This window comes from Asterias amurensis, chromosome 18 (genome assembly GCF_032118995.1).
Source record: "Asterias amurensis chromosome 18, ASM3211899v1".
Classification (NCBI taxonomy): domain Eukaryota; kingdom Metazoa; phylum Echinodermata; class Asteroidea; order Forcipulatida; family Asteriidae; genus Asterias; species Asterias amurensis.
Genome location: NC_092665.1, coordinates 3,850,241 through 3,877,374, shown reverse-complemented (window position 1 = coordinate 3,877,374; position 27,134 = coordinate 3,850,241). Strand labels below are relative to the sequence as shown.

The 27,134-nt window shown below is 38.9% G+C and overlaps 1 protein-coding gene across 3 annotated transcripts in view; it reads left to right on the top strand.

The window, feature by feature from the left end:
• The window catches only part of LOC139950403 (calmodulin-binding transcription activator 1-like), a 67,126-nt gene extending 40,142 nt beyond the window's left edge, over positions 1 to 26,984 (top strand). For 2 of the 3 annotated variants that reach the window (XM_071949051.1, XM_071949050.1), the window contains exons 4-25: positions 1,509 to 1,644; positions 2,870 to 2,941; positions 3,410 to 3,605; positions 6,108 to 6,151; positions 6,884 to 7,010; positions 7,487 to 8,920; positions 9,445 to 9,623; positions 10,694 to 10,849; positions 11,183 to 11,288; positions 11,665 to 11,756; positions 11,914 to 12,116; positions 12,543 to 12,618; positions 12,892 to 13,512; positions 13,827 to 14,318; positions 14,976 to 15,151; positions 16,134 to 16,309; positions 17,197 to 17,261; positions 17,411 to 17,485; positions 18,047 to 18,240; positions 18,672 to 18,752; positions 19,485 to 19,508; positions 21,944 to 26,984. In XM_071949051.1, coding sequence (XP_071805152.1) covers positions 1,509 to 1,644; positions 2,870 to 2,941; positions 3,410 to 3,605; positions 6,108 to 6,151; positions 6,884 to 7,010; positions 7,487 to 8,920; positions 9,445 to 9,623; positions 10,694 to 10,849; positions 11,183 to 11,288; positions 11,665 to 11,756; positions 11,914 to 12,116; positions 12,543 to 12,618; positions 12,892 to 13,512; positions 13,827 to 14,318; positions 14,976 to 15,151; positions 16,134 to 16,309; positions 17,197 to 17,261; positions 17,411 to 17,485; positions 18,047 to 18,240; positions 18,672 to 18,752; positions 19,485 to 19,508; positions 21,944 to 22,004 — 4,786 coding nt within the window. In that variant the 3' untranslated portion in view covers positions 22,005 to 26,984. The remainder of the gene's footprint in view (positions 1 to 1,508; positions 1,645 to 2,869; positions 2,942 to 3,409; positions 3,606 to 6,107; positions 6,152 to 6,883; positions 7,011 to 7,486; positions 8,921 to 9,444; positions 9,624 to 10,693; positions 10,850 to 11,182; positions 11,289 to 11,664; positions 11,757 to 11,913; positions 12,117 to 12,542; positions 12,619 to 12,891; positions 13,513 to 13,826; positions 14,319 to 14,975; positions 15,152 to 16,133; positions 16,310 to 17,196; positions 17,262 to 17,410; positions 17,486 to 18,046; positions 18,241 to 18,671; positions 18,753 to 19,484; positions 19,509 to 21,943) is intronic. The other variant, XM_071949052.1, reaches the window with a different exon arrangement.
• Positions 26,985 to 27,134: the final 150 nt, after the last annotated feature.

The window sequence follows — 27,134 nt, the reverse complement described above, 5'->3', positions numbered from 1 at the left end:
TGTGGTATTTGATATTGGCAAGTACGTGGGAATGTCTGCGTTCATGGTGAACAATAGCAATTCAAGATTGTCTCCTTGATAAGAACCAAGCAAGGGAAAGGGGGGGTTTAGGAAATTAAATTAACTTGTGTGGTATAATAATGAAATAGCGAGTCAGGTTTCTTGCTTGTTTTTCTCTGTTGAAATTTCTTTATGGAAAGGTTTGCGGTAACACCATGTAATGACTATCTGTTAATGAGTTGGGGTGGTTCTGAAACGAACCGTTGGTTTCAACTCGATGTTTTTTCGATCAGTATGCTCTGATCGTCTTCTGGATCGTCTTCTTTTCTCCAGGAGACGATCAGAGCATACTGATCGAAACGTCGAGTTGAAACCAACAGTTCTTTTCAGAACGACCCCAACTCATTTAGAGATAGTCATTACATGGTGTTACCGCAAACCTTTCCGTAACGTATTTCCACCATGCAAAGTTTATAATCCTACTTGAAATTTTGTTTGAAAATTTTTGAAGATGCAATGTATCTTCTTTCGTTTTTATCAGTTTGAGGTGGTATGCACACGACTACATTATGGTAGTTACAGGTTGGATGGCTTCTTACTGGTACCCCAAAACAAAAATGTATTGACATAGTAGGGAGACTGCCAACATTAGGAATATTAGCTCAGTTGGTAGAGCGCCGGCTTTTAAGTCCGGAGGTTGCAGGTTCAAATCCCACTCTAGTAATGTTGTCTTTGTTTAACCCTTTAAAGCCACTAGACACTATTGGTAAAATTGTCAAAGACTAGTCTTCCCCGTTTGCTGTATCTCAACATATGCATAAAATTTCAAACCTGTTAAAATTTGAGTTCAATTGGTCGCCGAAGTTGCGAGATAATAATGAAAGAAAAAAACACCCTTGTCACACGAAGTTGTGTGCATTTAGATGGTTGATTTCAAGACCTCAAGTTCTAAATCTGAGGTCTTGAAATCAAATTCGTGGAAAATTATGTCTTTCTCTAAAACTATGGCACTTCAGAGGGAGCTGTTTCTCACAATATTTAATACCATCAACCTCTCCCAGTTACTCGTCACCAAGTAAGGTTTTATGCCAATAATTATTTGAGTAATAACCAATAGTGTCCACTGCCTTTAATAAAACAGAGATATGATTTCTCCGGTTTTTTTTTTATCCCCGCCCCCTCAAAAAAAGTAAATAAAAATATCATACCAAAAAACACAAAATAAAATAGTAATTTAGAACTTGGATCAAATGCAATAAAAAAAGAAGATAAAACCATATGGAACACCCCAGATTGCAGAGTCGGACTTCCAAAACCAAAGATAAATGTATGTAAGCAGGCCTTCATTCCTGCAAGCTTTCACGCTTTGTGCTTATATTTTTTTTCAACAGCCTATTACATCCCTGTTTAAAAAAAACAGCTCTGAAAAGCTACTGCAATTGTTTTTTAAATTGTTAATTTTTCAGTGTACATATTGGAATTATTTTATTTTATTATTTTTGATTTAGGCCTCAGAGCGGCTCGATGATCTTGTACAATCGGAAGAAGGTACGATATCGCAGAGATGGCTACATCTGGAAGAAACGCAAAAACGAGAGAACAACACGGGTGGATCATATGAAGCTTAAGATACAAGGGGTCGAGGTCAGTGAGCACGAGCAGTTACTCCAGTGGTAGAAATATACACTTCATGTTGATGATGTTTATAGTATTAACTTTGGTTTTACCTATACACCGGGATGTGTTAGCAGTGTATACTCTCGAGCTTTCCCAAGCTCTGTGAAAAAAAAAAACACTGGCATATTACTCAGATGGGATTCAAACCCTTGACCTTTGCCATTCCAGAGCAGCGTCTTATCAACTTTTGTTTTGTTCACAGAGCTTGGGAAAGTTTAAAAAAAAAAAATTATGCAAGTCGCCTGACACACAAGGCCTGAAGGCCACTTCAAGGTGTGGGCTACAATTATTTTTTTCCAGAGGCCATTGCCACCTACTCCTAGGGCTGAAACAGGGTTACCCCTTTCACAGTCCATACAAATGTAGGCTTGGGTATCTTCAATTCGAAGTCTAGCCGGTAGAGCAGAAAGCACTACTTCCCCAATTTTATGTAACAAGTGTCACGACCGGGATCCGAACCCACACCCTGCTGATCAAACACCAGTGCTTGAATCCGTTGCTCTTAACTGGTGCTCTTAACCGCTCGGCCATGACACTGCCAAAGTACTGATACAGTGCTTGTGTAAAAACCCAATTAATATTCTTTATCCCAAATGCAAACGCCCATCTATTTATATATAAAACTAATAAATGTAAGACAGTGGTTCTGAAGTACTGTAACTTCATCATGGTTACTTGACAAGTTTACTTTAGGTTGAAAACTTTCACCTGCCCTCACAACAAAAGACACCTTACCATTTACACAGTATGACATACTCGATTCAGGGCGGTCAGGTTGGTGTGTCTTTCCTCCCCTTCCGACCTCTGGGAACCCAGATTCAATTCCCACCGGGGGCACTGTGTGTATTTGGTTTTTCAGTCCATACTTGACTGGTGGGGTTTTCCCTGGAATAATCTACAAAACAGAAATTTCTTCATCATCTTGTCTTCTCGTTTGGCTCTTATTAGTTTAGTTTTTCTCCAGATCCAGACTCTATGCAACCTGTTAACTTGCTACAATAAAAAACAGTTCAGTATGAAACAAGACACTTGTCAACTTTTTCCTATGATAAATCGCAAAACGAGCTCTTCTAAGACAACTACAGAGGGCGCTCTTTGTTATGAATCATCTTACAGTAGAGTATGCCTTATAAATGCTGTAATATTGCGATTTACAACAATCTAATTGGGTTTTTTGTTTTTTATTCGACAGTGTATATATGGGAGTTATGTTCACTCGGCTCTTATACCAACATTCCATAGGAGAAGTTACTGGTTATTACAGGTAGGAATCCTAAAATATCATTTAGAGAATTCTCAAATATTTTACAATCTGTGCCCAATTTCATAAAGCTGTTTATAGCAGAAAGTTCTCCAGCCTATTTCACGAAACTTTACGCAACTGCATAAGTCCACTTGCGCAAGTTGCTCCATAAACGTTACGCAAGTGGACTTACGCAGTTTCATAAAGTTTCGTGAAATCGGCTGCTGCTTTTAAAAATTCTTTGCTAAAAGCAAGAAATAAGTGGGGTGCCACTCAAAGCAATGGTAAATGTACATTATTTTGGTTGGTAACCTATTTTTGCTGAGCATAAGTTTTGCCAAAAAAAATTCAAAGTCCCCACTTTTTTATAATAAAAAAGGTGATTTGTAAAATATATTTACCTCAACTTACTTTACCAACAGATCTCGAAATTTTTAGATGAATTAATTTGTATTAAATACTAAAACTGTTTTCATCTTTCTGTCCTAGAACCCAGATATAGTCCTCGTTCATTATTTAAACATCCCAAGTCTGAGCGAGGAATGTTCCAAAATGAACAACACAATGTCCGTCAGTTCTATTTTACCAACGTCCCTACCAACACCTCAATCTCAGCTGGATGCTAAAGGCTCTAAAGGTTGTATCTGGCAGCAGGAGGAACTGTTACAACAGGTCAAACCCATGTGTAAGTCACAAACTTCACTTATTCTGTTTTCCATTTTTCTTGATGTTTTCACCGCTGGAGGACAACCAAGAGGGAACTTTTTTATTGAAGCAAGTGGTTTTGTGGAGGTCGGTGCTCAAGACGTCATTATTATTCTAACAGCTTTACCTAATACTGTCGTAACAATACATCCAGTGTATGAATATTTGGAAAGGATATCTGATGTGGTGTAATGCAGAAAGATTTTAGATACATGCATGTTTGCATAGTGGACTTCATGCGCATGACATCACACAATTCCAGTCCCAACATTAATGGTCCGGGGGTGGATTTCACAAAGGTAGTCCTAACTTAGGACTAGTCCTAGGCAATGCTAAGAGATAGGACCAGTCCTAAGTTAGGATGAGTTACTGGTCCTAACTTAGGACCAGTCCTATCTCTTAGCATTGCCCAGGACTGGTCCTAAGTTAGGACTACCTTTGTGAAATCCACCCCGGCTTGTAAAGAACAAAATACCACAGATAAGAATAAACTATAGATAATGGTAAACTTACAGGTACAACCATGTCAACATTCTCATTTGAGGGAGTGTTCAGGCTCTGAAAAGAGCTGGTTTGGTCTCAACGTTTGGAACAGTATACTCTGCTCGTCTTCAGGAGAAAGAAAATATCACAGGCAATAATATGCGAGACACTCAAGTGTGACTTATCTTGTAGGAGTCTGTTGGCCTTTTAAAGGTTTTCATGAAACGCAGTCGTAACAGTCAACAGAACAATTTCCTTGTTTTCCATTTTTGTTCGTCTGATGTGTATGGTATCTGACAGCAAATCAAATAATTACCTTGACAATGGTACCGCGGTAACCAGAAAGTCACTCCTGGGCAGTGCCTGAAACTGCGTACTTATAAAATGCTCTTATGTTATTAACGCGCCTGGCCTTAACTAATGACTCTAATCGTCATGGCAACGTCATGTTAATCGGACAGCTTAGTAGAGGTTACCATAGCAACGACCTTTTAGTAAGAACAACTTTAAATGTCATTGCTGAATTACCTTTTCGGAGTCAATACCTGACAAGTTGACCTTTTCAGCAATTTTTTTTTGTTTCTCTGTAGTCTTTCATGAATGATTTACCCTGTAATCGGTCAATTTTCTCTGGGATTTATGTTGTTTTTAGTTTGTTTGACAATGCGATTGGCTTTTTGGATTTGCTTTTCGGCTTCCTGGAACTTGAATAATCAATAATTCATCAACATTTTGCAATCGTAATAAGAGGATTGGACTGTTTAGTGTGAATGGATGGTCTCATTTAAAGGCACTTGACACTATTCACTTAAAGTAATTGTTAGCATAAAAACTTTCTCGTTAACCAGCAATGGAGAGCTATTGATAGTACAAAACACTGTGAGAAACGGCTCCCTCTGAAGTAACGTAGTTTTCGAGAAAAACAGCTCCTTCAGAAGTAACGTAGTTTTTGAGAAAAGGGTAATTTCCACTAAAATATTTGAATTTGATTTTAAGACCTCAGAGTTAGATTTTGAGGTCCTGAAAACAAGCATCTGAAAGCACACAACTTTGTGTGACAAGATTGTTTTTTTTCCATTATTATCTCGCAACTTCAACGACCAATAATTGATTTCAAATTTTTACAGGTTTGCTATTTTATGCATACGTTGAGATACACCAAGTGAGAATTACCAATAGTGTCCATTGCTTTTAAGGGTATGATGCATCAACAAGTAGTTGATGGCCTGAGGCTTTCGACCCTGGCAGAGTCTTTCTTGTTACATCATCAAGATCCTCTGATGTTCAAGAAACACACCGTACATTACAAGAACCAACGGCTGAAATAAATATTTAAAATGATGAACTCTTTTTGATTTACATTTAAAGGCAGTGGACACTATTGGTAGTTACTCAAAATAATTATTGGCATAAAACCTTTCTTTGTGACAAGTAATGGGGAGAGGTTGATGGTATAAAACATTGTGAGAAACAGCTCCCTCTGCAGTGCCATAGTTTTCGTGTTGCAAGGTTTGTTTTTTTCTTTCCTTATTATCTCGCAACTTCTATGACCGATTGAGCTCAAGTTTTCACAGGTTTGTTATTTTATGCATATGTTGAGATACACCAACTGTGAAGGCTAATCTTTGACAATTACCAATAGTGTCCACTGCCTTTAAACAATAATGTGAGTAATATTGCAGGTTTAAATGCTCACAGATTTACTCCTAATTTAGACATGAACAGTAGTTTTTACATAAGTAAGAACAACTAATTTTTGTCTTGAACTTTTATAATCCAATGTTTGAAAACAATGTTTTTTATTGTATTATTATTTTCTTGTGGCTCTGATAACAAATTGAGCTTAAACTTTCACAGCTTTGATACTTCAACATATATTTGGGTCACGTAACAATGTATGTACAGACAAGTACAGACAACTACCACTGTTGTCAACGGCTTTAAACTAACATGTTTTTATTTATTTAAACAAATGTTTCATTTTTGCAAACCTCCACAGTTATAGGGACTCAAGTACAACTAAACAGTGACAAGCTCACAACAGTAAGTTTTTGTTTTGTCTTCTTGAATTTCTTCTGATGACTTGATGAATTGATTTTGGATTAAGTCTATAATTAATTTGTCTTCACAAAATTAATGTTGTTTTAACTTTTGACTTAACTACAAAACTTGACCCTAAAACCCTTCTTGTATAAAATTCATGGCCTCAATTGCCCTTGGTTTTGGCCTTGTTGCCCCTTCACAACTTTCCAGTATATTTTAATAATAACAAGTTCTTATATAGCGCATTTCACAATAAACCGTATCAACGCGCTTTACATTAGTCCCCTGGTCATTGGGCCAATAAACATCCCTTTAATCTTTCTCAGCTCCCATTAGGGAGTATACAGCCTCCAGCTGCCGTGGCGCTCCGAAAGCTTTTCATTCACAATATCAACCTCTACCCTCGCAGGTACCCATTTATACCCCTGGGTGAAGAGAAGCAATTATAGTAAAGTATCTTGCTCAAGGACACAAGTGTCACGACCGGGATTCAAACCCACACTCCGGTGAAAACGCACCAGAACTTGAATTCGATGCTCTTAACCACTCGGCCGCGATACTCTAGATATTACTAGTGGAAGTTCCTTTTTCAAAATGAATATTGCCTTGCCCACTCAATGATGAAATTCCAGACATGAATTGTCAAAGAAATTGTCAAATGTCACCAAAATGAAGAAGTTCAAACCTGAGTTTTTTGACACTGTACTTGTTGCTTTTTCTTCCCTGCTGTAGGAGTCTGAAGTTGCTAACATCGTTGTGCAATATCTACTTGATCTACAAGAGCAACAGAACCAAGCTAAGAAACAAGAATCAATTGTGTTTACTTCATTAACGGAGAGAGCTGGAACATCAAGTAAAGGTAAGTACTGAGATATCCAAGACGAGATTTCACAAAGATTCTTCTAACTTAGGACTAGTCCTAGGAGTTATTAAAAGATTAAGATTAATCTTAACGCTTTGTAAAATCCCTCCAGGACTCAATTTAACAAAGAGCTAAGATTGATTATTTCCTACAGTAATTTTGGTTTTGGATTTTTTTAACACTTAACTTAACTTAACTTAAATGCATTTATAAAGCGCTTTAACACTGTTTCAAAGCGTTGTTTCGAAGCGCTGTTTCAAAGCGTTTTTTTCAAGCGCTGTTTCAAAGCGCTGTTTCAAAGGGCTTTTTCCCTTGGAACGAAAAAACTGTATTTACAAATAGCTTGAAAAGTCTGTTAAAGCCTACACCATGTGTCCATAAATCAGCCCTTGTACTCCATAAAATATTGCTACTGTTTCCAAGTACCTTAATATCATGTCTGATAAATGCACATTTTTTGTTCTGTTCCATAGGTTCACCATCGAGCACTGTAGCAAGTCCACCCAGTGTATGTAGTATTCCCCAATCCCCAATGTCAATCCTGAGTGACGCTTCATCAATCCAGCCTGTAACTGACTCTCAATCATTCAGCCATTGCACAAACCAAGCAAGTACCTCAACAAATGAACAGAACCAGGCTAGCCAGTTGCCTGAAGTGGACATGACCACCTCAGCTCCTCTGCTCTTATTCAAACTAACCAATGAAGTCGAGAGCGCTGGTGTCCAGAGAAATGTAGTCGGTTATCCTCAAGCAAACGGGATACCAGTGGCCATATCTGAAGGTGGCGATGTCAAAGGTCAAATGTCAGTGGATTTAACGGAGAGGTCAACTCAAAGACAGACAGATGGTGTTTGTATGCATTACGAGCAACCTATGAATAGTCGGCCACTGATCACTAAGAAGGAATCCATGAAGTTAAAAGCTTTGGTTGAGAACGATCCTAACTTGAAGACGTGTCGGAATCGATTTGAGAATCAACCTGGGATTCATCAGAAGGTGGTTCAGCTCCCCCCGTACATCCCCCCGTCTACACGACCTGATCTTACCCATAGTGAGGACGCCGTCGTCCAACCAATCACAACGACAAACGAACCAAGCAGACCGCCATCTTATGATACTCACTTACAACGACAGCGTTCGAATGAACGCTTAGCGCCTCAGCCCGTGCCCGGAGTCGTGAACTCAACCCCTTCATCGGTCATCTTTACCTCAGGCATTCCGAACTCAGTTCCAACGTCTAATTCAGGAATAGTATTTCAAGCTCACTCTTCGAATCCCTTCTCCAGTTTCCAACCAAGTTTGCCGGCAAACTTCCCCCCACCCCCACAGTTTCCCCCGCCCCCTCCGTACACCCTTGCGTCAAATGCGGTCATCGCCAGTACTGTATTCAAATTCAATGCAACGCCTATTAATAACACTTTCCAAACGGAAGCCTTAACAAATCATTCTAACATGAAACAGCCATCTGCTACACCGACCTCAATGAAGCAGACTGTTAACTATATGCATCCAACTGCTGTTTCCGTACCTGCATCTACAGCGGTGTTTGCTTCTCAGCCGTTATTCAGACCTCTTGTAGTGGATCCAGGTACCAGCCAAACTGTTATGAATTCAACTCCAACAGACAAAAATGAGAACCAGTTGTTCCGACCAATCACACAATCCCTCAACACAGCCATTCCTGCGAGCGCACAACACACCCAAGCACAACTATCGACGCATCCAACCCAGCAGCTAACATCGCAATCTCAGCTCTCATTCACCGATAATGAGACTAACCAAGTGCGAACAGCACCCCCTAGTGGTAACGAGTTTTCGATCCATGATTTGGACATCGAGCTTGACTTTGACGCTGAGATGTTTGATAGTGCACTGGCAGATATAACTCTGGATAATTCATTACAAGGTAAAAGACTTCCGTCGATATATTTTCTTTTTAAACAACTGTTTTAAATATTATTTCAAATTATAGTATTTCATCAGCTTCCATGTATTTTAGAAATATGTTTTTCTGTTCCTGAGTTGTGTGTATCAACGAGATTTTCTTGCATCTTGCATTACATTGTTATACTCTCTAATTGCTGCTGGCCTGGATAGGGCGGGTTGAAAATTCCATTTGTGCATCCCTTATATACAAATAGCTACCAGTGCTTCTCTTTGAAACCCCCTCTATGCCTGTATGCTTCGTTTTTGAAAGGGCAAGGGCACCAAGGCATTTTCTCTTTGGTAAAGGGCACCCTATGAGAAAATTACAAATTTCTACTGGAGCTTTTCAAGGGCACCAAAGCAATAACCAGGTGTCAGGTGGTATGTAGGCAAATGCCTTTGTTGCCTCCATGAAGTATCAGGCCTGTCTCATACAGTATTTCCATTCACTTTATTAAAACTCATTGCAGTAATATTTCTTCACTTGCCCCTTGTACATTCCAGTCAGCACCCCAGTACCAGACAACCAGCGATCAGCAGAAGAACGATTGACTGATAGTCAAGTGACGTCTAGATCAATGGATGATACCGACGGTTTACTGTCACTACAGCAGGGTACATCGTTACCTGAACACTGCCTGGAAGCAATCACTGAGTTCTCGCCTGATTGGTCCTACCCCGAGGTGAGTTCTACTGCCAGTTTCTGCCAAAGTCGCCCATATTGACCCAATTCACTTGACGTCGTCATCAGAATAATCTTGGATGCGCCATTTTGGTGTGCAATGTCACTGTGCGATATTCAGTGAAGTGTGCATTTTAGGCCTTGCAGCATTTACACTTAAACCTTTTGACCACCAAAATGCTTTTCCCTCAGCATTGCAAAATATTCAAATGAAATTATTAAGTTTTTAAGAACTGTGCACTCTCTTCATTCCAAAGTCCTGCAGGGAAAATTCACAGAGATTATACTCAAAGGAGATTGGAACCCAAGACTTTTGACAATCTAGAGCTGGGCCCAATTTCATAGAGCTGCTAAGCACAACAATTTGCTTAGCATGAGATTTCTTCCTTGATAAAAACAGGATTACCAACCAAATTTTAACATGATTTTCAGGATGAGCAAACATCAGCTGAATACCAGTAACAAGATATATATGCAAAAACTTGAAATTTGGTTGGTAATCCTGTTTTTATCAAGGAAGAAATTTCATGCTAAGCAAATTGTTGTGCTTAGCAGCTCTATGAAATTGGGCCCAGCTGTCTTGCTACTAGACCACCTAGGTTGCACAGTGTGAAGAATCTTATAATTAGATACCAGTTGCATACGATTGCTTCATCTGTCAAATAAAAATTGTTGTATTTAAAGAAAACATGTCCTTTTCCATTTTTCCTCTTATTGCTTTTTTAGTATAATTATATGTTTTAATCTGTTGACAGCAATGACAGTATTCTCATTTGGAACAGGAAAAGGCAAAAGAAATGTGCATTTTTGTTTTATGGGAAAAAAGGAGCTGTTATTCTCCTCTGAAATTAAGAAATCCTGCTTATTGATCTACATGTGTACATGTACTTCTCTAGTACTGAGGAAACTGTTCCTTTTCAAATCTTTAAGTACAGGTGCAACCAAAAGTTAGAAAGGGCATTTCTGCATATCGCCTAAAACTTACAAATTCTATTCTATATGGCCCTCGCCTCGGCTGGAATCACAACTTATAGCTTTTTCTTTGTCTCCATATCCTTGTGGTTTTTCTAGGGTGGTGTGAAGGTACTAGTGACAGGTCCATGGCATTCCTCTACAGCCAGCTACCAATGCATGTTTGATAACTTTGGCGTCCCTGCATCACTCGTACAAACAGGTGTATTGAGGTGCTACTGTCCGGCTCATGAAGCTGGAGTTATAGCTCTACAGGTAAGACCCAGAAATCATCATCAATTAAACAACCATCATAGTTTGGATTTGAAATTTTACTTTGAGTAGTTGTCCTATCCACTGACTAATTTTAAGTAACATTTTCTACTCTGACAGAATAAAAGTAACTATAAATACAAATATGAATAGTAAACTTGCGGGTACAACCATGAGTAAATCTCTTTTGAAGGAGTGGTGGCTCTGAAAAGAGCAGGTTTGGTCTCGACGTTTCGAGCAGTATACTCTGCTCGTTCCCAGGAGACTTACAAAGCTGGAGTAAATTTTATTTCATCAAATTTCATCAGATTTTTTTTTCTTATGTATTTTTTAAAGGTTTTGTGTGATGGTGTTGTCATCTCAAAGTCGGCCATCTTTGAATACAAAGCTCGTAGCGCTCAACAGAGACCGAACAGACAACATGAATGGCTCTCACTAGACGGTAAGTCCGCAAAGAAAACTAAAGTTTCTCAAAATCTTATGCCAGAAGCGTTGTTGTGCCATGGCTAAGTGGTCACGCACACCTGGATCTCTGGCGTTTCTGATCAAGGACCAATTTATAGAGCTGCTTAAGCCGAAAGTGTTGCTTAACAATGTTCTGCTAAACAGAAATGTACAGGATACCAGTCCAGATGGTTCGTGTGACATGGTAATTTGGCTGGTAACCTTTCTCTGGTGAGCATAGTTTCTTGTTCTTAAGCAGCTCTATGAAATTGGACCCTGTTTAAGTGTTAGTTCGAGTCCCTGTTTTATCATTAAAGCGATTGACCTTTATAGATCAAGTTATTGTGATGATTTTTTATTGGTTTCTTTTACAGAGAACCAGTTCCATGTTGCCATCTTGGATCGCTTGGAGCTTATTGAGAGACGAGTCGTCCTGACCAATGCCCAATCACAGGCCTCCAAACAGGTAACCATGGTGACAATTTCAAAGTTAACAAATCACAGATTTTGCTAAATTTCAAAATTGACAAATTTTGAAGCTTTCTGAACAATTTCAAAATTGACAAATCGCAGACTTTTAAGCCAACTAGGATCTTAAAATGATTTGGTTTTTTTCTGTTAAGGGTTCAACGAGTATTGGAAGTGACCAGCAACTCTCCTTTGAGGATCGTGTGGTGGCGCTATGTCAGCGCTTCATGCAGGGCCAATGGGCTCCTGGAAGCTCTCAATTAGGGGTGGAGTCTGTTTCATATAGAGGGATGACGTTACTTCATCTTGCAGCTGCCTTGGGATTCAGTAAGCTCATCAGTACACTCGTCACATGGAGGTAGAGTGCACTTGGAACAAATAATTTATTTTTCGTTAGCAAGGGTCCCATAAGGAAGTTCAAACTCGTTGAAAATTTAAGAACAAGCTGTCTTAATTTTCATACTCTAATATTACTATTATATCTTTCTAGTATTGACCCAATTCACCTGACGTCATCATCAGAATAACCTTGGATGCGCTGTTTTGGTGGGCAATGTCACTGCGTTATTAAGTGAAGTGCGCATTTTAGGCGGCGCAGCGTTTACACGTAAACCTATTGCCCAACAGAATGGTGAGCGTGGCACAGTCGCTGCGTGTGACATACGTGCAAGGGGTCAATATAAAAACATGTGACCCTTACAGTAGCTGTTTTTCTTTATTGGTTTGCTTGTTATTTATTTGCCCATTAATTTATTTATTTATTTATTTGTTTATTTATTTGTAGGAAAGAGAAGCACAGTCTCATTCTTGAGATGGAAGTAGATCCGCTGAACATCGATCATTTCTCATGTACGCCTCTGGTGAGTTACATTCTGAGCATTCTTCCTAAAACCCTAAACCAAAATCATCACTATCCCTTAAACAATTAATATCTTCTATTTGTTGATGCAAAAAATTGTTAATGAACTTACGTTCCGACCCTAGCAGAGTCTTTCTCAAAGGCACACTGCTAGGTTAGAAATATCAGGCCATTTATTATTTTTTTGCATTAGTACTATTGATCCGTTGGTAAGCAGTTTGCAACAGGATGTTTTTCTTATTAATTAATGAGCGTATATTTTGTGATTCCTCAGATGTGGGCGGCAGCATTGGGTCACAAAGAAACAGCGATGCTACTCTTCGTCTGGAGCCCTCAAGCTCTACATGTCTGCGATTCCCTCGGTCGTCTCCCTATCGACATGGCTAAGTCTCGTGGCCACACCGCCCTCGCTGAATGTCTACAGCATCTTGAGTTTGACGGGCCAGGGTTATTCCCGCTCTTCGGCACCCAGCCGATTGATATCCCCAAGCGATCCGATCAAGTGCCAGCGTTCATGTTATCGTCGCCGTCAACAGCAACGCCATCGTCATCCGCAACGGCGCATTCACCGACTGAGTTTGCCTCGCCCTACGATTCCCCGTCGCCATCCTCCGGGTGTATGTCGCAACTCTCTGTAAGTCCAATTTCTCAAGGGTTCCTGAGTCCGAGCACATTCAAAGCTCACAGCCCAAGGGTGTCAGTCGGTAGTCAACCTCTCTTCGGACCGAGTCGCAAATCAACCAGTGGCCTCTTCGGTGCATATGGTGATTCGATGGACGTTGAGTCAACAACGGAGGCTAAGATGAGGAGGTCATCCAGAGGTCATGACCCAAGTAAGGGTTCACCGATGCTGGATGTTCAGCAGTTGCTACGTGGTATTGAAAACATCCAAAGTGTAAGTTTGATCTTACACTCTTAGGCAATTAATTAGTCTTTAAGAAGGACTCGACTAGGGTCGAACCATCAGGCCAGTTGCTATGTTTTGCATTTATACCTTAGTTCTTTTTGGTTGGTAAGCAGTTCTCATTAAAGCCATTGGACCCTTTCGGTAAACAGTATTGTCCAAGGCCTACACTTCGTGTATCACAACTTCTATATCAAATAACAAACCTGTGAAAATTTAGGCTCAATCGGTCATCAGTTTGCAACATTTGTTTTATTATGTAAAACTGCCTTGTTATTGACAAATGTATTGATTGCTTTCTGCAGCATGATGACGTCGGTCGCCTCTCCGAACAAGAACGAGACGACTTAAGGAGACACGCTGAAGAGCTTCGTAGAATAGGAGCAGAGATGGGATTTAATTTAGACCCCATTCCCTTACAGACTCTAGGACGGACCCCAGGGGATGTCACAGGTCATAAACCCGGACAGACACTGGCGTTCAACCCTGCACAGACTCGCGGAAACATCCTGGGGCAGAATGCAGCAATGGCTAGAGAGGCATTCCAGCTCGGACATCATTTGTGCCATACCCCTGGTCAGACCCCTGGTCAGAACCCTGGACAGAACCCTGGACAGAACCCTGGACAGAACCCTGGACAGAACCCTGGACAGAACCCTGGACAGAACCCTGGACAGAACCCTGGACAGACCCAGGGTCGTTGTGATTCACCCATGCAGACAGACTCCCATCCATTCGGTATGGATGTAGCGGGTGCTGCAGCCACCATTAGCTGGATTACAGAGAAAAACCAGAAGGTAAAGTTTCCAAGCCTTGTCCAGCACATTGAACACAACACAATAGATGGATTGCAATACGCATCACTGACTGCCATCTTTGGTGTAATAACAAGGGGAAAAAGTACATGTGCAGTGCGTACACGCGTGCACTTGTCCTTTGTTAATACATCAAAGATGGTGGTTGATGACCCGTACTGCAATCCATCTATTGGATGATGTGGCTAAGATTACAAGACTAACTACGAGGATCACTGCTTCTCATCAGTCGTTATTTTTGTTGTAAATATTGATCATTGAGTGATTTTGGTTCAGGCCTGATACTTCATGGAAGCATTGATGGCGATTGCCTCCATGCCCCCTGGTCAATGCCTTCGTGCCCTTGAAATGCTCCAGTAGGAATTCACAATTTCCTCATAGGGTGCCCTTTACCAAGGAGCAAAATGCCTTGGTGCCCTTGCTCTTCCAAAAACAAAGCATACAGGCCTGTTTGTTAATGCCTATTTGTGAGTATTGATTGTTTTTTATTATTGACTAATGGTGATATTTGACTATTGACTTGTGATTATTTGGGGTTGCTAGTCATTGACTATTGATTATTTTTTATTGATAATTAATAGTCATTGGTTATTTGCTATCATTGCTTATTTATTGTTTGTGTTTTTTTTATGCCCACAGGAGCAGTACCTGAACCTAGCTGAGCAGATCCTGAATGCCCTCCCAGCTCGTATAAAAGACGGAAGATTACCTCAGAATAGAGATCATCATGACGACTACAGCACAATGGCGCCCTCTATGGGATTATGCGGGTCAGGCTACGGAATGGATATGTCTGGTGACCAAGACTCACATAGGTAAAGAGTGTTATAAATATCAGAGGGGGTACAGTCTGTACATTCTTTGGGAAGTTTCATCAGCAAAGTGGCATGGTGCTTGTCAAAATTTTCTCTTCTAGTTAACATTTTCTTGGAGTCACATCTTAGAATGTGTTCGATCAGCGCGTCTAGATCAGCACGTCTGCCAGTGTTAAAGAATAGGTAGACGCGCGCGATCTAGCTGTTACTGTAGCCGAAGTCGCCTTTTCGGACACGGCCTTAGTCACTGGGTGCGTTCGAGTAGCTTCCCTGGGTCGACCCCGCAGTGCTCACTCGGGTGAGCCCCTGACAAGAGCTAATCTAACGATCACACTCGCCCTCTCGTGCTGACGTCATGCACCTCGGGTCACCCCCAAGTAACCAACTCCACAAGCAGGGCACTGGGGGCTGACCCGGGTGAGCCCCTTGAATGACGTCAAAGCTTTTCGAACGCACCGGGGGCAGACCGCGGTCGACCCAGGGAAGCTAAACGACTGCACCCACAAATTCTGAAACAGTTCAGTGTAAGGCTGTCAGAATAGGTAGTTCCGGCTGAAGCTGTGGCTGTTGTTTAGTGTGTTACTAAGGGCAGCTTATTACCAGGGTGATCCAGTCTCAGATGTTAAATCTGAAACAAACAACCTAAGGGATTTGTTGGTAAAATGACAAAGTTGGTTTACAAAAGTGTAAATTTTTCATTAGTGAGTATTATTTGAGTGTTATCGGAGGTTAACTTTCTGAGTTTAATCCTCAGATCTGGTCATGATGAGATCTCAGCTGGTAGTACTTACAGTACCGACTCATGCCTACCCAGCCCGAGTAATCTGAGTTTTGAGTATTGTCTGAGTGTAACTCTTATGAGTTTAATCCTCAGATCTGGTCATGATGAGAGCTCTTACAGTACCGACTCATGCCTACCCAGCCCGAGTAATCTGAGTTTTGAGTATTGTCTGAGTGTAACTCTAATAAGTTTAATCCTCAGATCTGGTCATGATGAGAGCTCAGCTGGTAGTACTTACAGTACCGACTCATGCCTACCCAGCCCGAGTAATCTGAGTTTTGAGGAGGAGAGTTCTACGGCTGATTGGTGCGAGTTTCTTCAAGGAGCGAGTAGCAGTCTTGGTATGATCGGAGCATTCTCGCTTCTCACTCTCTCAGGTAAAATCAAAGTTTAATATTTCCTCTTGTTTTTGACCTGTTTCAGTCCTAGAGTTGCTACAAAGGAAACGTTGAGAGACCTTGGGACAATAAGTTGCAACAGACATAAGAGTTAAATTCCATTGCAGGACTTGAACTTTGGTCTTAAAGCCATTATACACTTTCGGAACAGAAAAAAATAAATAAAAGTTCACAGATTTACAAATAACTTACAGGGTTTACAGTAGGTAATGGTAAAAGTCTTCTCTTGAATTATTATTCCATGAAATGCTTTACTTTTTGAAAAAACATTAAAACAATTATCAATTCTCGACATTGAGAATTACGGAGTTATAGTAAACAACATGTCATGACACGGCGAAACGTGCGGAAACAAGGGTGGGTTTTCCCGTTATTTTCTCCCGACTCGGATGACCGATTGAGCCTAAATCGGTTTGTTAGTTTATATATAAGTTGTGATACACGAAGTGCCTTTGGAAAATACTGTTTACCGAAAGTGTCCAATGGCTTTAAAGGGGCACAGCAGACTTCCTCTGGTAAGGGGGCACTACAATAAGGAAAATGTTGGTTTCTTTCAGAACCTTATATAGGGCAATGAAGCAAAATCACAGGCCATGGGTCATTTTGAGGGCCTGCATTGTGGAGGTCATTCTGACCAATATGCACTTTTCTTTGAGCATTGTACGTACCTGTTACGTCTGACACCACTAGACAACTCCCAATATTTGTTGAGCAAAAATTACTGGGTTCATTTAAGGCTGGTAGCTAACTTTTGAGTTTTTACCAACAGTGTCAGAACAATGTAATAAGCAATTGCTATCAACAATAGTATGTCTGTAAGCAATACTTTATTTGTAATCCTCACTTTTTTCACGTGTTTGTTTCAGATGAGGAGCAGATGCAGTTATATCAAGCAGCGCTGGTCATCCAGAATGCATTCAGACAATACAAGGTAACGGAAGTCACCAATGAGGGCGCTCTAACAATCCAACCTAAAGAAATACAGTTTTGTTACGGGAGTGGGGCAAACAAATTTTTAGATCGGAGCAGAATAATAATTTAGGCATTCCTGTAACCTGTTCTACATTGTTCTTACTATAGGGTCGTCAACAGCAGAAACAACAAGAGTTGGAGGCGGCTGTGATTATCCAGAACTATTACAGAAGATATAAACAGGTCAGTGATGAAATAAAATTGACTTTATCAGCAGTCATTGTGCCGCTGTCAATCATCACAGTCTTGACCTGAGCCCAATAGACCGATCCATTAGGCTCCGCCCACGACGCACATGTGAGCAAGAACACGTGAGCCTTTCCAATGCCTTTCTGCACAACTCTGTCGTGCGCGCCAAGATATGCGCATGCATGTCGGACCTTATTTGTCGGACCTTCGTTGCGTTGTGATTGGTCAATACGCAATGGGGCGGAGCATAATGGATCGGTCTATTTCATGGCTTTGCTTACTGCTGAATTCTGCGTTTTCGATCACCACTCTCTGCTTACTGTGCAAGCTCCAAATTTCTGCGCTGCAGCTGTGTAAGTAAAGAATGCCTAGTAACTTGGAGTTCGCACACTCACCAGCTAAGAATTCCCTGTAAACATGAGTAATAGGCTTGACGTAAGAAAGGATTTCCCTGCTTCCGTAAATAATAATTGTTTGCTTATAGGAATCTGAGCCGTGAAGCTGAACCCTGGTTTGCGAAGGTTTGTGCTAAAATGTGTACTTTTTTTCTCGCAGTATATTATGTACAGCAAGATGTCTGAGGCTGCCAAGATCATTCAGAGCCGTTTCCGTAGTTACAACCACTATCGTCAATTCCAGCGTAGTCGTCGTGCTGCGATTGTCATTCAGAGCCATTACCGTGGTTACCGGGCTCAGGAACAGTTCCGTAAAAGTCGGGATGCTGCAATTTTGATTCAACAAAGGTTCAGGTAGGATTGGATGTGTGATTGGGTTTGTACCGAAATGGCCACATCTGCCGTGAAAAGGTCACAAGATTTGACCTGTGCCTGGGTCAAAGGTCATGTCCTGAGTTGTCCTAAGTTGTTATGCTAAAACCTAAACCAATGCTGTGTGTGTAGGATTCGTGTTCAATCAATCAAATATCAATGTTCCATGAGTGCAGTATATACAAATTAATTATAATTATTGCAAAAAAATAGTTAACGGTCTGATTTTTTTACCCTAGCAAAGTCTTTTTCTTCTAGCCTTCGAGAAAGACTCTGCTAGGGTCGAACTGTCAAGCCCTTAACGTATTTTTGCATGTGTAACATAGGTCCTTTTGGTTGGTTAGCAGTTTGCAACAGCTAATTCTATTTTTCTAGTATTTTGTTATTTAAGATCAATATTGATTTGTTTTCAGGGATAAACGCTTAGCTCGTCAAAAGCTTCAGCAGGATGCGGCTCGTAAGATTCAACGTTTCATCCGAAGATGTCAAAACAGGTAAATTCAGTCTTTAAATCTCGATCAGAATTACAGAAATAGTTTGAATATTGGATTATTTATTGTTCACCTCTTGTAACTGACCTATGAAACTACCATCACAGTTCACACTTTTTTACTTTAACTACAAACACTGGTCAATGTTTTGTTAGAGTAATTTTAAAAATATGAAATTAAACCCTTGAGTTGATGTATTTGTTTTGGTTTCACTTGTATTATGTATGTCGTACCAAGCAGCCAAGTGCCGCTCAACTGACAAGTAATGAGTTCTTTGCGTACATCAGAATTGTTGGAATTTTCTTTCACGCCTACTGAGTTTAATCATTATCATTATTTGCACCTTTCTTACACGATTCTAAAACGGGACAGAAACTACAGAATTTAACATTATTTATCTTTGTGACAAAGGCCCAATTTCATAAAGCCTCTAAGCATTAAAAACTTGCTAAGCACAGAAAATTATTGCTAAACAGAGACCTGCCTACAAGCCAAAATTCCATTGAGTTTACGTTGTTGCAGCTGGTGCATCACCCTAATTTTTTGCGAAGAAATGAAATTTGCTAAGCAGTATTTTCTGCTTAACAGCTTTATGAGATTGGGCCCAGATACCCAGTTGCCCAGTTGGACGAAAGATGGTTTTAGGATGGTGAATTACATTATATTGGTTGCATTTGTAATAACAACTACCCCTACTAACAGTGTGACTTCTAACATTTAACCAATCACATCAAGGCATTTCTGGAATATTCCATCTGGGTAAGTAACCAGAGGGGTGTCTTTAACATTCAGTTGTTGATGTGGTGATAATGTTATAATTTAAAGAGCTGTTTAACAAACCTATTTGAAATATGTGGTGATGCCACTCCATTTGGATACAGTCTTAAAATGAAGCGAAATAATGTAGGCTGTTACGTGCTTGCATAATGGCAACCATTTTGATTCAGTTTAATTATCTCTCTAAAGTTGTTTTTTGTGTGTCAATATCTGATTGCTGGAAAACCCTTTTCCTCATCCATTTCAATGTTTAAAACCTACCTCTGTGAAACTTACCAACCCTGTAGTTTTCCTTTCCTTTTTTAAATCCAAACTTTTCCTCTTTACAACTAATACAGAATAATTACGCTTTAGCGGCAGTTTTAAAACCAAATAAACTTTTAGAAATAGCAAAAGAGACTGTCCATCTGGGCCCAGTTTCATAGACCTGCTAAGCACAAAAATGTTCATAGCGTGAATTTTTTGCCTTGATAAAAACAGGATTACCAACCAAATTTCCACCTGATTTTTAGGATAAGCAAACAGCAACTGAATACTAGTAACAAGCAATATGCAACACATGGAAATTTGGTTGGTAATCACTGTGTTCTGACATTTTGTTGTTATAACTGTCTTGTACAGTGTTGACTGATTAAAGGCACTGGACACTATTGGTAATTACTCAAAATAATTTTTAGCATAAAAACTTACTTGGTAACGAGCAATGGAGAGCATTTGATAGTATAACAAATTGTGAGAAATGGCTCCCTCTGAACTAACGTAGTTTCAAGAAAACTAATTAAAAAGTGTTTTTTTACTAATTTGATTTCGAGACCTCAGATTTAGATTTTGAGGTCCCGAAATCAAGCATCTGAAAGCACACAACTTTGTGTGACATTATTATCTCGCAACTTCGGCGACCAAATGAGGTCAAATTTTCACAGGTTTGTTATTTTATGCATATGTTGAGATACACCAAGTGAGAAGATTGGTCTTTGATAATTTCTAATGGTGTCCAGTGTCTTTAATGTAGTAGTTGAATGGGTGTTTATTGGGAGTGTATGTGTTAGAAATTGTCTTTGATGAGTTGGGTTTGCACGAAGCCTGGGCGACTAGTGCAACTAATGCCGAAATCACAACTATTTGAGGCGCAACTAGATGAGTAGTAACTTTCATTAAAACACCTGTAACAAATATTCTGCCTTTTCATTGGTTAGTAGCACGTCACTTGATATGTCTTAGTTTTACTAGAAACAGGGGGCGTGTGATAGTGCGTCGTTTGTCGTGTGGTAGTCCGACAACTATCACACGGCGTGCAGTACCCAGACGTATTTTTACCCACCTCGAACCCAATCAGTTGTGCATCTGTGTATCGGGAGTTGTAGTTTTAACCATAGCACTCGAAGCAGTCAATATTTGTATACTAGTCGCCCAAGCCTAGTTTGCACCCTGTTAGATTGGTAGATTCTGAAACTATTTTCATGGTCCAAATCTGCTATTTCCCTTCACTCAGTGACCCTAGCAGACCTGCTAAATCTCCCTGACTCTCAAGGAAGTTCCCTGAAAACAAACAATTCTTTCCATATCCTGATGAAGAAATTTGAAAGTTTCCCTGACAATGGAAACCATGTCCCTATTATGTTGAAGACACTTGAAAGTCTCCCTGACAATGGAAACCTTGTCCCTATTATGTTGAATTTAATTCTAAATTTGTATCTCCCTGATTGTTGCACAAAATCTCCATGATTGCAAGATGCAAATATTGGCAGCTCTGGCCTAGCAGAACTAAGTTATCCCCCAAATTTCAAATGTACTTCTCGGCAATAGAATAAATAGCAAGGCAAGTTCTCAAAGAACGAATCTACACAGCTAAGTAGATATATTCACAAGTTGTTACCACAAACTGAATACAACTAGAAGTTGCTTCACAAAAGCTTGCACTGAACCATTTGTTGAGTAACGCTGTCTTTAGTCCGGGGAATCCAATTTGAGTGTTCATTTGCGATCAATCAAGTCAGTTACCAGGGCCCAATTTCATAGCGCTGCTTAGCGGCCGATTTTGTGTTTACTTTTGCGATTTCCATTTCATAGCGCTGCTAACCGTAAGCACACGAACAGGCATGCTTACCGGTGCTTACCGCACGAAAATAAATGACGTCACAATGCAAATCCATGGTAAACACGCAATATTTTTCTGCTAACCTGTGAAATACACTAAGGGCTAAAGCAAATATTTCTGCTACAGTAAGCACGCAAATTTGCTTACCGTTTAGCAGCGCTATGAAATTGGGTCCAGACATCATTTCAAATCTTGCAAATGGCTATCTAGCTAAACAAAGTAGACGTCACAATGACTGGCTTCCCCCCAGTGGTAGTTTGTATGCATGAGGCTACAAATTTTGAAAATTAATGGTTGTTTTATTATTTTCTTTTTTCAGACTCCGTTCTTTACGCCAGACTCGAGCCGATGTGAAGCGCTTCTCTTGCAAGAAAGATTGACGTTGACAGATCACATGATCGGTCATGTGATCGATCATGTGGTACAGCAAGAGAGCTCAACTTATTGTGCACCTTGAACGGGTATGAAAACCTGTACAGTTTTTTCTATTTTTAGAAACAGTTAATATTTTCAACCTTCAGACTACAGAGGGAGCCCTATAGAAACAGCGCCCTCTTGAGTTGGATTTTGGTAGTTGAAAATTCGCCAGGTATGTTCGAAAACGGATAGTTAAAGAATTTCACATGAAATTGTATTCAAATTATTTTACATTTTTCAGGTTATCACCAAAGTTTATTAGAATGAACAATTAGCCTTTAACTTGTAGTATATTTGTACATAATGTATTTATAATACTTCAGTTCTTTCATAATGCAACGGTTTAAATGAAATGATTGATCGATTTAATGAGTTGATCAATTGAGTTGATCGATTGGTTATTGATTAAGTAAACTGTTTTAAATACTTACCAGGGATAATCACAGTGTTGATCAAGTGCTTATTGAACCGGAATCAGAAATACTGCTTGTTGATTGATCTATTGTTGATTGATTATTAATTTATTGGTCAACTGAATTCAATAATTACTTGATCAATCAATATATTGATAACCTGATTGATTGACGTGTTGAAATGATGAGCTGGTTTCTTATCAAAGTATATTTAAAGATTTTCCTGATTGTTGAGATTACACTCTACGGACAAGCTATAGACCCTCACTCAAGTTTGTCGGAATCTTGGCTACGGCTGTGGCTGTTGCTAAGGGTGTTGCTATGGTCCTCCTATGCTCCAATGCATGTTGGCTTGACGATCAAGCCACAGCCACTAATTCAGACATGGCCTTTGAACTATAAATGGTCTAGTTCACTGGCTACTTTGCAATCATTACTATGTTGGAATCTGAAAGGCACCAACATTTAAAAACAAAACAGGAGCATTATTCTAGCATTTTTTATTTTGGAAGTGTTTCCAGCCAAATCAATGTTCAATTCCATGCCAAAGTTTGAGTGATGGATATCAGACAAAAAGAGACAATATCAAAAAGAGATTGTGCCATCAAGCAAATTCATGCTACAAATAAAATTGAGGATTTTTCAAAATTTGTTGTTAAAATTTTGAAAAGAGATATTTCTTTCACTCTTCAGACATGGCTTAGGGGTTAAACTCTCACTCCTTATAAACTGTGATCTGATTAAGGTATTATAGCTTCTCAGTAGGGGGTCAAGGGTCATAGAGCTTCAAAGCACTCGAGCTAAGACAAACTTTCTAGAGCCTAGTGCCATTGCTTGGGGTTAATTCCTCGTCAATGTTTACTAAGGGTGTTTGTTGAGTAGCTCTTAAGCCTAAGTGTGTTGAAGTAGTTTCAGCTGTTGTTGTTTTTGAAGTTTTCACAATTGATCATGTCTATAATCCATTTAAATGTTGATTGTTGGAGTGAGTTTTCTCTATTTATCCTTGATCTTTGGTAGTTTAGTTTGCACCAATGGACTTCTTGTGTAGTTTTAGTTGGTAATTTTTTCTCCTTGAGAACTTCCAACATTTTTTCTGGCACTCTGTAGATGTGTATAGTCCCCTTGCGTTGACCACCATTGCTGTATCCAAACAATAGATACATGAACACATCATTTTCAAACACCCCTATGTTCCAACACCCCTAAGTTTGAAAACCTTTATGTTCGGACAACCCTTTGTTCAAACACCCCTACATGTATGTTCAGATACCCCTATGTTTAGATAACCCCCTTGTAAGAAAGGTCTATTGGGTAAGGGTTAAGGTTCGGATTTGGAATGTGTATTTGTAGGGATGTCGGGACATAGGTGTGTAACCACATCATGCGCACAGCACGTTAAAGGTCTTTCTATGACCTCAGCGAGGGCGCTGTTTCACTTTGTGATGTCATAATAAAAAGGGTCGCTTGCCAAGCTTTATAAACAAAGTCCAGATTCAGTTTCTTTGGCTGTGACTGGTGGCTGTGACGGGATTCCAAACCTGCATTTTACTCTTTCACATGCCATTGGTTGCTTTGAGTGTTTGGTTCCCCCTCTCCCCTCCAATGTTAGATTAATGTATTCATATTACCGGGACCAGTCTCATGAAGCCTCACTAGAAAGTGACCTATTGATGGATTTACAGATAAATTTTGTTTAAATGCAGGAATGTTTTATGGCTTTATGGGGAGGTTCCCTTTTCATTTTTCACCCATTTTGCTTCTTTTTGAAATTGTCACCTTTAATCTTTTGAATTAGACACAAGAATATACACAATTTAGAATAATTTTATTAAAGATTGATTCTGACAAAATCTGAAATTCCATTGATATTATCACATTTTTAAAATATTGACACTACTGTGCTGCATAGATTGACAGTTGATTATAGCCTAGAGAAGTTATTGGGACTGTTTTTATATTCATATACGGATATTTATCACAGATATTTCTAGTTTAAGCGAGTGCCAAAATAATAGACGAGCCATAATGTAGTACCATACCATGTTTGAGTTTGTAGCACTTTCTTTAAAGGGTGGGAAATTTGAATGTGGTACTTGTGCCGAATTGGCCAATTTTCATAAAGGCTTTAAGCACACAAAAAATTGCTAAGCACATAAAAATCTTGCTCTAAAGAAACTGGTTACCAGCCGAAATTCCATAAAGTTAACAGTGCTTCAACTGATGCCTCACTCATTTTGTGCTTAGCAATGAAGTTTGCAAAGTAGTATTTTCTGCTTAATAGCTTTATGAGAGCTGCTTAAGCTCAAAAAGTAGCTAAAATAAGCACAAAACATTTATGCTTACCATGAAAGGGTTACCAGCTAAAACACCATATCACATGTAACATATGTAGCTGGTACCACTGCTTATTTATGTGTAGACCCATTTAAAATTTTCAAAAATCAACACCCTAATTTGTTTGGTCTGATTTTCCACCCAAAATGTGTTATTTATACATTTTAATTATACATTTACAAATTGTTTGTAATTTTTCAGCACTTAAATCTAAGTACTGATAATAGTTTTTCAATGAAATTTTACATCTTAATTCATTAATTAATACTCCCTGTATTTCATAGTTATTTGGACAGTTTGAATTTGGAAACAACATTTACTCCTTATGTGTTTCTGTCTGCGTGGATCAGTTACCTCCTTAAAAGTAAATTGTTCGTAAGATAATTTGGTTATCAACATTTAAAGGAAGTGGACACTATTGGTAATTACTCAAACAATTTTGCATAAAACCTTACTTGGTAAGAAGTAATGGGGAGCTGTTGGATAGTATAAAACATTGTGAAGTAATGTAGTTTTCAAGAAAGAAGTAATTTTCCACCAATTTGATTTCAGGACCTCAGAATTATTTTTAGAGGTCTCAAAATCAAGCATCTGAAAGCACACAACTTTGTGTGACAAGGGTGTTTTTTCTTTCGTTATTATCTCGCAACCTTGAAGACCAATTGAGCTCAAATTTTCACAGGTTTCATTTTATGCATATGTTGAGATACAGCAAGTGTGAAGACTGGTCTTTGACATTTACCAATAGTGTCCGGTGTCTTTAAATGTAAAATAATTTGTGTTCTTTTTTTGTTATGGGAAAATTGAACTTAATGTGATTTCCTTAAATCTAGGGAAATGTATTTATTAATGTTTAGTTGTTTTTACTTTTTAATTGTCCAAGCGCACAACATTAAAATTCTTGTCACTACTTTTGCTTGGTTAAGCTAATACTTTTACATTTTTTTATATACAAAAAATGGGACACTGTTTTATGCCCAGCAGGGGTCAGACAAGAGTAGTTATGTTATTATTTGATAGATATTGCAAAATATTATCGTTGTTCATTAAGAATAACTTATTCTTAAAGTAAAATGTGTGTGTTAATAGTTTGATTTGATTTTTTGATATTTAATATTGTGCAATATCAGTTTGAAATTGACTGTATAGGGAGTTATTTTCTTATTTTTTATCAAATTGTCATCAAATTTATTTATGAAGGTTTAGCTTGAAAGAAAGACCGATCTTAGTTTCTGTTTTAAGAATGAGTCTACAGATTCCTTTAGATTGAGTTTTTATAAGTGTCAAAATTGGTTAAACTGCTTAGCACAAGACAAAGTTGCTTAGCAGAATCACATGTCCTATCAACATACCATGTTATTGCTTGTACCTGGTTTCTTGCTTAAATTTGCTTAAAAGTTATTTCTGTGATCAGCATTTAGTATATTCTAGAGTTCAGTCATGTCCAAGTTAGAGATTGTACTTAGGTTTCTCACTTTGAGCCATAAGATGCCCATATCAACAGCCACAACTGTAGCTGCAGTCACCAACTCAGTATAGTGGCTGTTGCTAAGGCTGATGCTATGTGCCTCCAATGCTTCTACACATGTTACCATGGTGATGAAGACACAGCCACTAATTCAGATACAGCCTGACATTGTGAATTGTTTACTACATAAGAGGGACATTAGAGAATTGGTACCCAACCTGAGTACCAGTGCTGATGTCATGTCACCATGGCAACTTAACAGCACGTTTACATTCATACACAGTGTTTCCTGCACGTTGTAGACAGATGTATTGCCTGCATTTGTGAGAATCTTACTATCACTTTCCCCAGTTTTTCTTTGGCAAGAACAAACAAACGAAGAGAAATTCAAATCCGCTTAAATTATTTTTTGTTTCCAAATGTTTCAATTTCCACACAATTTTGACAAAGTTTGTAATGCATTCATTATTATTGAAGAAAACAAACTCCTTGTATTTGCACCAAACATATTACAAGCACAAAGTGGAATCTGTAGTTACCAATTTATCATATTACAGATATTTATTTAAAGAGTAGACTGAACAGATTTCAGAAGAAAAAAACATCCTTTGATATTGTTTGTTAACTAATTTGATTTTTTGTTGATGTTAATACTTTTGGAAATTATTGTATTTGATAAATCGCCATAATATATTGTTAATTCTGTACAGGGTTCTCTGTAACATTCATTTTGCAATACTGTGATTTTATCTTTGTTAAAATTGATGATTAAAATTACAGGGAAAAAAACAAAAATGCAAATTCTGTTTTTTTGTATTATTTCAAGACCCCTCTCAGAAATTTTTAGGGAAAATATTATTTGAATTGTTCAAAAGTCC